Source organism: Anolis carolinensis, chromosome 5, assembly GCF_035594765.1.
Source record: "Anolis carolinensis isolate JA03-04 chromosome 5, rAnoCar3.1.pri, whole genome shotgun sequence".
Lineage (NCBI taxonomy): Eukaryota > Metazoa > Chordata > Lepidosauria > Squamata > Dactyloidae > Anolis > Anolis carolinensis.
In genome coordinates this window covers 193,640,742-193,656,915 of record NC_085845.1, presented here as the reverse complement: position 1 = coordinate 193,656,915, position 16,174 = coordinate 193,640,742, and the positions used below count along the sequence as shown (strand labels likewise).

The 16,174-nt window shown below is 38.0% G+C and overlaps 1 protein-coding gene across 1 annotated transcript in view; it reads left to right on the top strand.

The window, feature by feature from the left end:
* etnk1 (ethanolamine kinase 1) overlaps nt 1–10,351 on the top strand; it is a 37,532-nt gene extending 27,181 nt beyond the window's left edge. Inside the window, exons 6-8 of the mRNA XM_003220770.4 lie at nt 1,146–1,306; nt 3,597–3,670; nt 4,708–10,351. Coding sequence (XP_003220818.3) covers nt 1,146–1,306; nt 3,597–3,670; nt 4,708–4,780 — 308 coding nt within the window. The 3' untranslated portion in view covers nt 4,781–10,351. The remainder of the gene's footprint in view (nt 1–1,145; nt 1,307–3,596; nt 3,671–4,707) is intronic.
* The last annotated feature ends 5,823 nt before the right edge of the window (nt 10,352–16,174 follow it).

Genomic DNA, 16,174 nt, shown 5'->3' with positions numbered 1-16,174 from the left:
CATAATTATTTTTACCAGTCCTGCCCTCTCTAGGAGGAGAGTTGCAAAGTCTGGAAGTAGCCACCAAGAAGCCCCTTTCTCTTGTTCCCACCAGGTGGACCTGACAAAATGGGACAGAGAGAAGGGCTTGTCCTGACAATTGTAGAGCCCTAATGGGCTCATAACGAGGGATACAATCTTTCAAATAAGCTGGACCTAAGCTATATATGCCAAGAACACCAATTTGAATTGAGACTGGAACGGACAGTAGCAAACTGGCTGTAACTCTTTGGATTAGTTGAAGTTTCTGAACACTTTGCAAAGGCAGTCCCATGGTAAATTGCATTACAATAATCCTAACATGAGGAAATCAAGGCATGTACTACGATGACCAGATGTTGACTTCTCTAGGAACAAGTGCAGTTGATGCCATCTCTGAGTGAAAGCATGCCTGGTGCTGAGACCTGGGCCACCGAGGTCGGAGTTAAATCCAAGTATACCCCCCCTCCCAACTGAAAACTTGCATTTTCAGGGGATGTGTAGTAAGACCATCTAAAATAAGTCAAATCCCTGTCCTCAGATTTGTCTTTGAACTGACCAGGAACACCTCTGTGTTGTCTAGATTAAGCTTCAATTTGTTTGTCCTCATCTAGTCAATTAGAGATGCCAGACACCAGTTAAGCAGAGGAACAGCTTCCTTGGAATTAGATGGAAAGAAACAACAGAGCTGGGTATCTTCATACTGATGACATCTGACCCAAAACTTTAGACAATTTCTCCTAGCGGTTTCTTACAGATGTTACATAGCATAGGCACCAGACTGAATGTGATAGACTCTATGTGCCAGTGGCCAGGCCAATGGGCCAAGCTATATCTACAAAGTAATATCTGTTATGATATTTGCTCTTGTGGAATAACTCCTGCACGATTCACTTTAGGACACATCTGGTTTTAATTTACCAAAATTAGCATGTCATGGTTTCTTTTTCTTTTTTGTTAGATCTGCACATTTTAATTTCCTTGACATTCTCATAATAACATATTAGTACCACAAGTTTAGCTTGTTAAATGTGTTAGGGAGGAAAGAACATACAACATGGCATGCACAAATTTGTGCAGTCTTTGAAAATGTCAAATTCTTTTTAAAATGAGATCTTCTCTTTTAGGGGTGAGTGAGGTAGACTATAGCCTCTATCCCAGCAGAAAACTACAAGAGAAGTGGCTGAGGGCTTACCTGGAAGCCTATAAGGAATACAAAGGATTTGGAACAGATGTCAGTGAGAAAGAGGTTGAGGTGCTTTATGTCCAAGTCAACCAGTTTGCCCTGGTAAGTTGGACTTCTTTGGTTTACATACTTGAGATGTTGCCTTTTAATGCAAAAACAAAACAAAAAAACAAAACAGATTTTTGCCAAGGAAATGTATTTTTTTGTCAGGCAACATGTGTAGGAATCTTTTATGTTGGCAGTTTGTGCACACCAAAGGAAGCTGGAAAAAGATCTTTATCTAATTAAAATCAGCCATAGCTTTTTGTAAAGTAAATTGATCTTAAACATTAGTAATCTAAAAACTCTGCGGTATATTATCTGAAAAGCTATAGAAGTCTGTAAAAGGACAACAGTATTCTTATATGAGATGACATTTGGGTTCATTTAATCTGTTGTTGAAACATGAGGATTGTTAATGCCTGTTCTGAAGACAAATAGTATATTGCATTTCCGTGGGTGTTGAGATTCCATCTCCAACTCTAATAATTGGGTTTGATTTTATTAAGTCATTGTTGGGGAAGTTTTATCCCTTGTACAAGAGTGGTTGTTGTGCCACAAATAGTTAAGAGAAAAAAACTTGCCTTTTCCATTATTGTATTCCATGACTACATATTTTAAAATTGTGGGTGTAAGTGGATGCTTCAGCTTTTTGACAGGGCCTGGAAGCCAATATTTCAAGCAATCAAACATGTTGAGTAGCATTGAAATAGGGTGTTATGTTTGCACAAAAAAGAATAAGTATATCTACTTAGCAGAATGGTAAAATAGAAATGTATCTTCTGCATAGGTAAGGTGGATCAGGTTGGTACAGTCATGTTTGATAGCTTTCAAGATTATTGTGAAATCTTCCTGCTACAACCTTTTAGGGAAGCAATTTGTTTCTTTACTTTACCTGGGAAAATATAAAGCAATGTACTACTTTTAGCATGATTATTCTTTGCCCAGGCCAAGTATCAAAACTACCATATTTCTTTATCACCTCCCAGCCCACAAGGGCTTCCAAGGCAATAAGCAAAAGGAAAACTAATTAAACAATGCAGAGATTAAAACATTTTTAAAACACATATAATTTAAAACCTCCTACAAGCAATCTAAAAATACCCTAGAATCCAATTTTAAAGCAGTTAAAACTGTAATTTCAAACATTGAATGCTATGTAGAACAGCACTGTTTTTTGGCTGCCCACTGGGAGTTCTAAAGAAATGGGGCCAACCTAACCTTGAGTAGTGATTTCCACAGTTGTGTTGCTACAGAGAAAGGCCTGTTATGTGTAGCCACCAATCTAACTTCATGTGGTCTCTCTGGACAGGACCTCTTCTGAAAATCTAAAATTTCTGGCAAGTTTGTATGGAGGAAGGCAATCTTAGAGATAGCTTGGCCCTGGGTCATTTTTGTAAGTCAACACAGCATCTTAGAAGCAAATTAGAATTATTATTATATTTATTTATATCCTGCTTTTTCTCTCCATTCGGAGACTCAAAGCAGCTCACAACTAAAAGCATTTAAGTACAACTTAAAATATATAAATATACAAATATTAAAAGTATTAAATAACATTAATATTATAACAATCCAGGTTAAAACCATAAAAACATTTAAAATCACATCACAAAAGTGCAGCAGCCCTTGATGGTCTCAAACACTTTCATCTTTAAAAGCCTGTCTGAATAGAAAGATTTTAGCCTGTCGCCGGAAGGACAGCAGGGAATTGGCCATTCTGGCTTCCCTGGGCAGGGAGTTCCAGTCATGGAGCAGTCACCAAGAAGCCAATGTATTCTTGCAAAACCATAACAACATAAAATTATGGAAATGGAGGAGACCGTAAGGACCATCCAGCTGAACACCTGCCATGGAGGAACACATGATCTAAGCACTTCTGACAAATGGCCATTTGGTTCTATTTAAAAACCTCTGTAGAAGGCTCTCCACCACAATCCAAAGCAGCATATTTTACTATTGAACAACTCTTTCTAATGTTTCGGTTGAATCTCCTTTCTCCATGCCCTAATCTCTGGAGTAGGAGATTTGCTCCATCAGTACTAAAATGCATACCTGATGCCAGTTTGGCTGCTGTATTAGCTGCAGATTCCGAACACTTTTCAAGGGCACCACTACATATAGAGCTCAGCAGAGTAGTTTAATTGGGTAACAACTAAGTTGTGAACCACTGTGTCAAGGTCTGCTTTTCCCAAGAAAAAGTCAGTAGCTGAAGCTGGGTACTGCAGCAACGTGGCTTCCCAAGAGTATAGCTTTTATGCAAAACGATCCCTAAGCTATAAATTTGATCTTTCTGATGAAGTATAACACCATCCACAAAAGATGATGATTACTGTTGTGTTTTACTTTATAGGCTTCTCATTTCTTCTGGGGATTGTGGGCCCTAATTCAAGCAAAATACTCCACCATTGACTTTGATTTTCTAGGGTAAGTAACTGTCAGCACAACCTTGTACATCTTATGCAGAAATAAGTCCCAAATGATTTTTCAGGTTCTTAGTCCCAGGAAACGTGTATAAAACTGCGACCTTTGTTCTGATTTCACATTATACTTCTGTGAATAGTTTTTGAAGCACAGATGTAGTGTTTAGGTTTGGGAAATCCAAATTATCAATACATGCTTGCTTTTGTAAGATGTATTATCTGTGCAAATAGTTTCCAAGTCTCTAAAGTGCTTAAAACAATAAAAATAAATATTGGTGTTCATCCACCTGCTGTTCAATTGTTTAAAGTAAAATATCTTTCCACCTTTATATTATTCAGTTTACCCTACATGCCAGTCTAAACTTTTGTAAGACCATACAATATATGCTGATAATAAGCATTGGTTAAAACATTGCATAATACTTTGGCATCACAGTGTAAGTAGAACCCCCAGTGGTGCAATGGGTTAAACCCTTGTACTGGCAAGACTGCTGACCGGCAAGTTGGCGGTTTGAATCCGGGGAGAGCGGGTGAGCTCCCTCTGTCAGCTCCAACTCTTTATGCGGGGACATGAGAGAAGCCTCCCACAAAGATGGTAAAACATCAAACATCCGGGCATCCCCTGGGCAATGTCCTTGCAGACAGCCAATTCTCTCACACCAGTAGCTACTTGCAGTTTCTCAAGTCACTCTCAATATGAAAAAAACCAAAACAAAATTGTGTAAGAACAATGGTGTTCACAATGTTTATTAGAGAAGTTTACTTTGGGCTGGATGAAATAACTTGGAAAATAAAAGCATGATTCTATCAATTCCTAACTGGACCGTCTTCCATTTTGGCATTAAAACCTTTACTTACTACTTTCATGCTACAATAAAATTGGCCGGTTTCTCAAACATGTGAAGCACTAAATAACCACTAGATGGCAGGATAAAACTAAAGTTAACTATACCGTACAAAAAATTATGTGGGAAACATCCTGTTGAATTGTGCCTCAGAAACAGTAATACTTGATTTAATATTTTTAAATTTTCCCAATAGGTATGCAATTGTTCGCTTCAATCAGTACTTCAAAATGAAGAATGAAGTCATGATGTTAAAACTTCCTGAGTAACAACTAAGAACTTCATTATCCACACCTGGATAAGATTCCTTACAGTTTTTTTCCCCTGCGTATAGACCATGGAAAAAAGCTAAACATTTGTTAGTTTTGTAATGTTCCTATGGTGTTTTTTGCTTTTTATTGCCTCTAAACATCACTCTTTTAATGTGAAACCTGAAACAAAGATCTTACTGATGTTGTAGAAGGAATAGAAACATTAGATTTATAAAAGAGAGAGAGAGCAAATTTAATCCTTTCTCTTGTAATTTTTAACATGATACATGAATTATTTATTAGGAATTTTAACATTCCATTGCTGCTTTTCCTCAGTTCTCTCAAGGGAGTGAGTGCAGGCTGTTATACTTTAAAGCTTTTACATCATAAGTTACATTGGGATAGTACAAAATTGTCTCAACTGCAAGCTGTACAGTGTACAAGATGTATCTGTACAGGAGCCGTTTGCACTGAAGTAGCAGTCACTGATACTGTCAATAGAGCTGGGATGGAATGAGACAAAGCCGTGTTCAGGCTGTTCTGCTCTAAACTCTGCCTAATTGCCAAAGGCAGTGGTTGGATTTCCTCCTTGTGTAACATACTGCTGAAAAAAATTCATAGGTCTGCTCACACATTCAGGAGAACTTCCACCCGTTACTCCCCTGTGCAGAGTTCAGTATTGTAGGAGAAAGTTTCTAACTTCAAATGTAAGCTTTAAAAGACCACTTTTTCAGAGTGTCACACAACTTCCTCCCTTAGAGTTTGTTTAGAAACTTTTCCAACACATTGACATATAGTGTAATGGTAGACATGCTTGGTAGAAGCCAATAAGGACAAGGTGCTGAGCAATTCTGTAGTGTCTGGGCGCAAAACTTACCATTGCATTTCATACTCAAGTCATTCTTTTTTGTCTTCTAATTTTTCCTTGACTTACGTTTTGGTCTTCAGTCTTTAGATCTGTTAACTTGCTAGAGTTTCTGTTTCTTTGTCAGATGATGGCGAACTCACAACTAGCCCAAGTCGTTCTTGGAAAGGATGGCATTTGAAGAGTGAGAAATTGATCAGGAAGACTTTCCCCCTCAAAAGCTATCCTACCAAGAGCGATTTGATTTTCAAAAATGTGAAATGAAACACAAATGTTTACTTAGCTACTGAGTGTGTATGCATGCATGAGTGTGCACACATGAGTGCACATATGCGTATGTTTAAGAATGGAGAAAGGCTTTAAGTAACTGCACCAAGTTGAGTAGTCACACAGAAAACTCTTAGTCTGAAATTTCACTTTGGTCACTTAAGTGCCCATATGTACAAAGTTTGTGATCAGAAACGGTATGTGTAAACCCAAATATACCTTAAGTAGAAATATTATGGGGAGCCTGTTGCACAGACTCAACAAGGATATTTATTCAGAATTATTTTATAGAACTCTGTAAAATAAACATCTCAAAAATATATAAAACTGACTTGTTTAGTGATACATGCACCAATCATAAGACTGACTTGTTTAGTGATACATGCAGCAATTAACATGGAGGGAAATTTCGCCCCAGGAATCATCACATAACCTTCTGTTTATTTACAAAATCAAAACCATGATTTATATATATATATATATTGAGGTGTATTATTTCAAAATCCAGAATCTTCAAACTCCTTGCATAGGAGAAGTTCCATTCGGCCTTGAAACTAGTCATTAGAAAGTAGGCTGCAGTCTAAAATCTAGTGACTCTTACAAATTTAATAGTAATGAACTATTGGATCCGTACCTTTAAGAAGCATTGTTAGCACTTACAGCTATACTTTCATAAATAGGTCAGTTTCTTGTAATGTTCAGTATTGAGCCAAGTACTTAGAGGAAATATGTACTCGTCAGGTAAAGGATGTTTCTAGAGCTATAGAAATGAAAACATTAAATATTTTCTCCAAATAATTGAGTGTATAGATACTGTATTATTTCCTGCATTTTAGCACAGTCTTCAATGACATATTATTTCACCTGGTGGTTTGACGAATTTAGAAAATTAGTATTCAAAGTCTTGATTTTTCAAAGCTTAAAATTGGTTTCTTAAAATTACGGAATCAAGTTGCTCTTTAGCAAGTTGCTGTTTGCAAAAAGAAAATGTATGTTTCAAATAAAATATTGCATATTGAAGTACTGAAACTAATTCTTTCAAATTGGCAAGTTTTAATAAATCCTTGTCAATAGCTGTTTGTTTTATTAATCATATAAGCTTATTTTGCTATTTCTAGATAGTAAATGATATTTCAAACTGTCCTTTCCTTGTTTATCCAATTTAATGTGTAAGAAAACAGTTCAAACATTCATTTTGCTGAAGGAAGAAAGAGATAGCCAGGCACTTGTTTTGGTGAGCCTTTATTGTTTTCAGACTGAGCTTAAAGACCAGTAAGACTTAAGATTGTGACTTTTTCATTAGAGGAAGTATAATTTAATCTACTGGCTGGATGTCAACCTCATATTGCTGTATTGTCACCATATTCCAAAGCAGAAGCGGTGAAGTCACCTAGAACGCAATTATGAACCCGTGAGTTTGAAAACTAGTGGATGTCGCTTAATTTAGAAAATGGAAGGTTACATCTTGTTTTCTTATAAAACGGCTTCATCCCTTCCATCAACTGAGACTACCTTGTTCCCATTTTATAGTGAGTTCTTGAGAAGGTCTTGTCTTAGAAGATTTACACTGTTCCCATGTCATTCATATGTTTCAGGTACTTGAACTTTTTTTCTGGAGCTCTAGAAACAACCTTATGTAATTCTGGCTGTGACTTGCCAAGAAACTGTTCTGTTGCCTTTACTTTTAAACTAAAGATTTTGAATGCCATCACCAGTGACACTGCAGCAGGATACTGGAAGTAGAAACAGGGTCATTAGCAATGGCATTCGACCCTGCACAACATCAGCCTACAGACCATAGTGGCCTAGTAGCTTTTGTAAAGCAGAAGCATTTGAAGTTTTAACCCGGCAATCAGACCAGTTTAATTGTCATACATGATTGGTCCAGACGTTACAGCTTTCTAGGAATTGGCATTGGCATATAAATTGGGAGAGGGATTATTTTGAACTCTGGCCTGGGGTTCTCAATGTGAATTTTGTAGAACGCTTAGCTTATCTGATTTATGGTAACCGGGTCTGACTGTGTATATAAAATAGTGTAAATAACCATTTGTAAATTAGTGTGAAATGTATGGTAACTTGCATTTATGAATTTATGTATTTCATTGTACTCTCCTTTTGTAGAAATGTTGATGTAAAGAAAAATCCAGTTCTTGACATGTGCTGACCTTTCATTGTTAAATTGACCACACTCAAGGGTAAACTGTTGGGGAGCCATAGAATATAATACCTGGAACTAAACATTAACTTTCATAATGCAGCCTTTACATGGTGCCTGTAGTGACTGCTTTGCTTACATCAGAGGAAGTATTCAGTCTGCAAGTAAGTTCCTGAAAATGGCCACTATTCCAGTACGCAGCAGATTGGACAGTACAAAGAAAAGATCCTTTTCTTGTTTGAAGATAAATGATAACGTTTTACTTTGTGGCCAGCTTAGAGGGTTGACACTGCATAGATAGTTGGATTTTGCTGAAAAAAATGTGCATGTTACTCTCATAACAAAATTAACTCTTTGGAAGTAAAGCTTATGAAAGCTTTTTTAGGCAAAAGAAGTTGCTAAGTTATATTCCTGTGGCAAGTCTGCAGAAAAGAGAGAGACTAAAAATAAATGGAAAAATCTGATTATTAAGAATTCCTGGTGGGGTTTTTTTTGTAATTTATCCCTGCTAATTGTTTTAAGGATGCATTACATATCTGTTGTCCCTGTTGTTGCACATTGGCTTTCTGGGGGAAAATTTTTGGCCAGTTTGCAGGGTTGCTGGAGTTGTATGCATTCTTTTTGCCATAGCAAAAAATATGGACTCTAGAAGTTGGTTATTGTTAAACCTGTGACATTTTCAGAGAGACCTAATATTAAATTTCATTGAACCCAACTTTTAATGCTCATTTAGTCATATGGGATTATTTTCGCCTCTATACAGACCCAGATTTGGCCTTCTAGCCCTGCCCTTCCACATAGATATGGCTGTCCATATTCAGCCAGAAATAGCTCAGTGCCCATTTAGTTTGGCTCCCTGCTTTTTGATACCACATCCAATAGACTTCTCATTGTGTAAATTATGAACAAATAATATCCTAGCTCATATGGACCAAGGATATTAAGAAGTTATAGACCTTTAATTCAGAAGACTCTAAAATTTGGTAAGGTAGATAATACATTTTAATGAAAATAATACATATTAACATAGCGATTAATTAAAATGTTCTTTACCTAAATGCAAACTGGCTATCACCAAATAATGCTGTTAGTGCATTACCACCCCCATTTCCCCAAAGTTACAACCCTTTAGTTAGTACTGATTGTTCAACTTAAACAAGTCTGTACTTTTTCTTATAGCACTAGAATTTGCTGGCTTCTTATATTTTTAAAGGTGAATAAATATTTGCCTAGAATTCAAAGTTTAAAAAGGCAAAAGTCTAAGCACTTGTAGCAAAATTTGGGCATTTTGACAACCTCTTGGACTATGGAAGCTAGATTAGGATGTCTGAATGACAGGTTCCTTAATTCAAACATTGCTCTCCATTTGCATAAGGCCAGTACTAATTCACAGACTGGATATGAAGGTGACTAGCAAATATACTTGTACAATATTGAAACTAGAATTACTGTGGAAATTGTAAAGGCTTGAATCCTGTTAGTCCCAAATAGAGTGGATTCATTAAACACATGGAATTTGTTGTTGTGCTAACTCACCTTTTAACAGTTGATTCCATAGGGCTATTCTACTTGGGACTGATAAAGCCAGCCTTAATAGTGTTAGGGGCCAGCCTTAGGCTGCAAGGTGACATTCTCTTGAGGACAAGACAAATGCTGACAAGAGCAACATCTGTGGGGAAAAGAGGGTCTGTAGTAGACATCATTTGCAAGGTACATTAAAGGTACTACCTGGACCTCGTTAATCTCTGGAGAGTTATAACCAAACTTCTCAGTGCATTCTGGAATACCCTTTGTATACATTTGTCCTTTTGCAAAGGTAGACCATAATTGTGTCAGGCTGCTTTATATTTGTTGCAAATAGTCTCTGCACTGAAAATATTCTGGTACCTCAGGTAATAAAACTTCACATTTAGCAGTATACTGGTTTCATCTTGAGGCTTGCTGTTAATATCCCTCTGAGAATGGTGCACAAGGAGAATGTCCTGGACCTTTTTGTCATCTCATTACACTTTGAAACCTATGTCTGTTGAGTCCAATCTTGTCCTGTGAAAGGTTTGCCTGTCTGAAGAAAGGGAAAGGTAACCTCATCTGTGTGTTATGAATGGAATTAAACTGTGCATTCTGTTCATTGGCTTGTATTGGAGTGAAATGTTTTTTCTTTCTAAGCTAAGCATTGTTGAAGCTATGTAACAAGGCCTTTTACCATTGATTTCAATGAAGGAATGTATCTTGAAAAGAGATTTATATTATGTAAATATTTCAAAATTGGTTGTAACAATAAAGCTGGTTTCTAACTGTACTAGTGGTCTTTATTCCAGTGGCGATTTTGTTGACAGCTGTTCATGGCAAATCTTTTTTTTTCTGATAGAAGATGTTCCTCAGAAATAACCACTTCTCTCTGTCCCTGTGAGACTTGGATGTTGAAAAAAATTTGGCTTGTTGTGGAAACAAGGATTGGTGATGATCTTCCTAATGTTTAGGTGGAATCTCTTTTCCTGCAGTTTGAATCCTTTGCTCCGTGTTCTAATTTTATGAGCAGCAGAAGACAAGCTTGCCTCCTCAATAGGACAGCTTTTCCAGTATTTAAACATGGCCGTCTTAACCTCCCCAGGCTAAACAAACCTTCCTCCCCTAGCTGCTCCTCATATTTGGCTTTTATCATTTTGCCCTTCTCTGAACACCTTCCCACCTCAGTGTCTTCCTTGAATTTCAGTGCCCAGAACTGGACATAGTATACCAGGTGAAGCTGACCAAAGCAGAATAGCGTACAATTACTTCCTTCTATCTAGTCCAGTGATTCTCAACCTGTGGGTCCCCAGATGTTTTAGCCTTCAACTCCCAGAAATCCTACTATCTGGTAAACTGGCTGGGGTTTGTGGGAGTTGTAGGCCAAATACCTGGGGACCCACAGGTTGAGAACCACTGATCTAGACATTACACTTCTATGGATGTACCCTTGAATCACATTGGCTTTGCTACCACATCACTCTGTTGACTCACATGGCCTATTAAGACTCTTTATCATACTCTGTTTTTAAACTAAGCGTTCAATAGTACTGGATTTGGGGCAGAACCCTGTGGCACTACACAAGTCAGTTTCCATGTCTTTTTTGAAGGTGGGAGCAACACTTGCTTTTAATGTAAGCTGCATCTGAGTCTCGTGGAGAGAAAAAGCTGCGTATAAATAACTTCTGGATTTCTTAAAGATAATTGCCATTGGTTCATACCTGTATGCCACTCCCTATCTACATTCTTGTCCTATGGAAAGGGCCCAGAAATAGCACAGTGCATGCTTTGAATGAAATAGAAGTTCCAGGTTAGGATTTCTGGGATGGCACATGACCTTGGAGGTGTCTACAGACAACACTGGCTCTGGCTTAGAAATGGAGATGAGCACCAAACCCAGAGTCGGACACGACTAGACTTAATGTCGGGAAACCTTTACCTTTGCAAAACAAAATCCTGAAAAAGATGGGTCAATAGTATGTAAGACAAGAAGTTATCTTAAATCAGCTACATTGAGAATGTTATAAATAAGTGCTACGAATGAAACATAAAGTGCCTCTCTAGCATTCTCTAGACAAGAGCTCAGAAGGAGTGCAATGCATAGAAGCCTTTTGAGTTCTGAAGTGTTTCTCAAGCTAAGCTGAGCCCCACTCCTTCCCCCGAAGTTGTATTTATGCAGGTGTCATAGTGGCCTCCTTTCGAGCATCATCATTTGGATACAAAACCTTGGCAGAGATCCTTTATCCAAATAGTGCTGTACTAGGACTGGGAAGACCAGATTCAAATCCCCACTTAGCCATGAAACTAACTCGGTGACCCTAGACCTGCATTAACCTAATTCCAAAATTCAAGTCATTGATTAATTGACATAAAATAACAAACACATGGTTTATGTTTCAAAAGTGTTAAACTAGCCAATGGTAAGGGTGTTTTGAAAGAGGGTGGTGGTCTTTGCATCAAGGATAGGGTTGTGTTTCCTCTGCGTAGCTTGGAAGCACTCCTAAACCCAATTTTCTCACTAAAGTGCTGGGTGGACTATGGTTCCAAGTATTTGATGCGAGCTTTAGCTGATCTGGCCAGTACAACCTTTTCTGGATATATTAGCCACACGAATACTGTATATGTTCTATTAAACGCCTGATTAGACTGCAGCAATGCTCTCTACATGAGGCTGCCCTTGAAGATTATTTGGATGTTGCACCTAATGCAAAATGCAGCAGCTAGATTGCCGGGCTAGACCATTTCTTTGATGCTACATAACATTGATTTTAAAGGAATTGCTTACCACCCTGATAATTTAGTTGCAGGGTGGGATATATATATAAAAATAAATAAGCAGAGAGCAATATTAGCAGCAGGGGAGCGGCTAGAGAGAACAGTCATTATAACCAAGATGGCTAAAAATTGGAACATGTGTTAAGACAGATTCTTAAAAAGGAGCTTCTACATTTGCCAAATAAATGGGTGTAACTATTGAGGGGAGGGGCATAATGAGGCAGAGGCATTCAAAAATAAGGATTTTGCCCCTGCATGAATATTCTCTAATACTAATTAAAATTTTGATATGTTTTTTAACCCGTCGCATTTTAGATGTGTTGCTGGACATTTCAGTGTCTCATTCTCCTCCATGCTAGAAGTTTGAGAAATGAATTATATTGGGAGCCAGCATTTTTTTTAGATTGCGATGTCCCCATTTCTTCTCTCTAATCTTTCAAATAATACATAAATTGGTGCATGTTTCTGCATTTTAGCAAGAGTAAATATAGAATTTTGTGATACTTTGACAATTTTGCAAAATTCTACATTATACAGAAACAAAAACCCTTTATTAAAAGTTTCGGAGATTGCCTTTCAGCTCCAGTTTTATAGTAAGAAAATGATCATGTATTTAAGGCTAAAGGCAATATTGCATAGATAAAAGTTGTAACGTGATGCAAAAGCAGTCCAAATTCCTCTCAAACTTCTAGCAAAACCAAATAATGACTTGAACACTTCTAAAGGTTGTTTTTAAACACCGCTTTGTTTTATCAGAAAAATCTGGGGGGAAATATGCTGTTTTCATAGCACAACACAGTTGGCAATCCTCCGCTTTAGCAAAGTGTGGGCTGGAACATGCCTGACTAACGATTAATGATGCTCATTAAAAAATGAAGTTCTGGTAAAATTCATTAATGCTTGGCTGAAGCCTTGCTAACAGTTACGCAACATTAAGAGCAAGGCAATTACCAATCTTGGCTGCAAACTTGGAGGAAATCGTACCTTTTCCTTGGTCGTTCGGTGAATATGACACACAGACTTCAGTGCTACCAACTGGAAGGAACAGGTGGCGGAAGGTGGACAGTAGGGCTACGGCCACCTGGAAATGGCGATTGGCTAGTGTCCTAGTAGCCATGGCTACTGGTTGGTTTTGAACGAGGTTAGCAGGAGGAAAGGGTTAGCAGGGCAAAATTTGCTGACTTACATTCAGGTATTTAAAACCAGGCACATTCCTTACAGAACTCACTGAGAAGGAGAAGAGGCTCTAAGGAAAAGAAGTATGGGAAAAGAATATAGATTAGCAGAAACCATTCCAAAGCAAGCCAAAGGAAGTTCACCCATCATTAGTCACTGAGAAGGATTGCCAGATGTCCCTTGTTTTAACATTTTCTCGTGTTCTTACTACAAATGACATTGGTTTCCGTGATGAGAAAGCAGGACTTTACTGCCAATAAGTCTGGGCATTTGTTTTAAAACTTCCCATAAGTTATAAGTCAAAGGGGTGATTCTTGGAAGAAAGACAGAAGGACAGAAGGAGGGGAGCCAATGCAATTCTAGGCTCTATACCCAGAAGTAAAGTATTCAGAAAAAAAGGAAATGACAGAATTCCATTTTATCCTGCTTTGGTCAGTACTATGTTTAGTTCTGAGTGCCACAATGTAAGAAACAAATGTTGACAGGTTGATGTATATCTATCTTCATGAATGGCTGTCATGTGCAAGATGCAGCAAGGTTTGTTTTGTGCTAACCTAGAGGACGAGACCAATGAACCCATATTTGAACTAGAGCAGGGGTTCTCGAACTGTGCTTCGCAAAGCCCTTGTGGCTCCGCGAGTGATAGTAAGGGGCTCTGCGGCACCATGCTGTTTCCTGCCTCCTCTTTCCTTCTTCTCCTACTGAGAAATGCAGGGAAATTAAAGTTTGGAGCTGCCAAAATAGCAGCAGCAGCATCTTTCCAGGTAACAGATACTTTCTTCCCTGCCTTCCTTGCTGCCCAAACTCTTTTTCTCGCTGCCCAGACCCCCCTTTCTTTGCTTCCCAAACCCTATTTCCCCACCACCACTTAGGAGATGCTTTGATTGTGCTTTTCTCACATGCCAAAAGGGGGTTGGGCTGGATGATCCCTGGGGTTGCTCCTATTACTATCATAATCATCATCATCATCATCCTCATCATTGCTGCTGCTATTACTACAGTGGTAGGATTGCCATCTGCCAGAAGCACTTTGAGCTTTCCCTGAATAGCATAAAGGGGTTGGACTGGATGGCCCTTGGGACTGCTCCATCATATTATTATTATTATTATTATTATTAGCTACTACAAAGGCTGGCTGGCTGGCTGGCTCCTCTTTTAACTGGTAGTGGATTTTTAGAAAAGCATGACTTTTCAGAGATCATAACCTTTTAGAGAAGAGCCAGAAACCCATTTGAGTATAATCTTCTCAAGTAATATACAACCAAATGTAAGTATGCAAGACAATTGGCTTTAGTTTTTATATTGAATAATCTGTTGTCTCTGTTAATCTGTTAGGAAATAGTGAATATGCCATTGCATAAAAACAGCAGTTTTTCAGAAGTGTTTTTGAGTACCCATAAATATATTTACTCTCCCATAAAACAACTTGTTTATATTATTCACTCAAGAGACAAAATAAAGCAGACTTTGGTAAAAATAACACATTTGGCTTACTCACGACCTTCCTGTGTTGAGCATACACAGGTACACAATTTATCAGTCAGTTACAGATATGTTTGAGAGAGTTTTTGTGCCATCCGGTCAGAACATCTCTCTTATAATAAACAACAGACAAGTGTTTGCAAGTCTGTGATCTGAGCAGTCCCAAAGTCTAAAGAAGTCTGTGCTCTGTGCTCATCCCAGATCAGATCATGTGGTCTGCAGCCAGCCACTCCCACAACTTCTCAGGAAAACATAGAGCAAGGAAAGAAAGCTGCATAACAGAACATACATACAATAAGTAAGCAACAGGATTATAGATAAACAAATTGCTAGAGGAGGCTTGAAGAAGGTTGTAATTTCCAACATGGATTCATTGACTCACTAACAGGAGCATTTACTATTGGGCAAAAGTCATTATTTTATTCTATCTTTGCTTACTTTCATCTCGAGAGGACCATATTCATGTTGATGGTGTTATAATGTCGTCACTGGGGCTCCAAGGATCAAGATGTGAGAGTGTCCTTGCTGGCTTAATTTGAAACACTGAAAGGTTGTCGTGAACGTCTGCGTTTGTCAACCAGCTCTTTTTATTAGGTGTAATTACTTCACTTCCTGAGTGCACAGAAACACACAGCAGCTTTAATTCTTTTCTGATTTAATTAGGCGGCACCCTATAGCATGGTATACCAGTGAAATACTTTAATGGAAATGCTTGAGAGTCACCACTCATTGTCATTGTGTTTCTATTTTGGTGTGGTGACTCAAGTGTCAGCAGGGATTAGAGAAGATGAGGATGGGGGGAACTTTGTCATCAACCCTTTTTCCCCAGTTGTAGGAACCGATGACCTTGCTGCAACATGGTATATGAACAATATTGAGATACTGTTGGCAATCACGTCTTCTCTTGATAACATTTTTTTAAAAACACAAAATTCAGAATATAAGACTTGAATCCTGTTATTTCACTCAGGATAAAATTAAGATTGATCTAATGAGAGGCAAGGCTGTTAAAGGGAAGTGTATTGAATTTTCAAACTAAGGTGGGTTTTTAAAAACTGATGCTGCTTCTGGGTTTGATATTTAATGATGCATCTTTATATTTGAAGATCATATCAGGTTCCTTCACAGTTACCTTTCCAAATCTTGGCCTTCTGATTTCTTCACCGTAGTCTTCATTTTGATT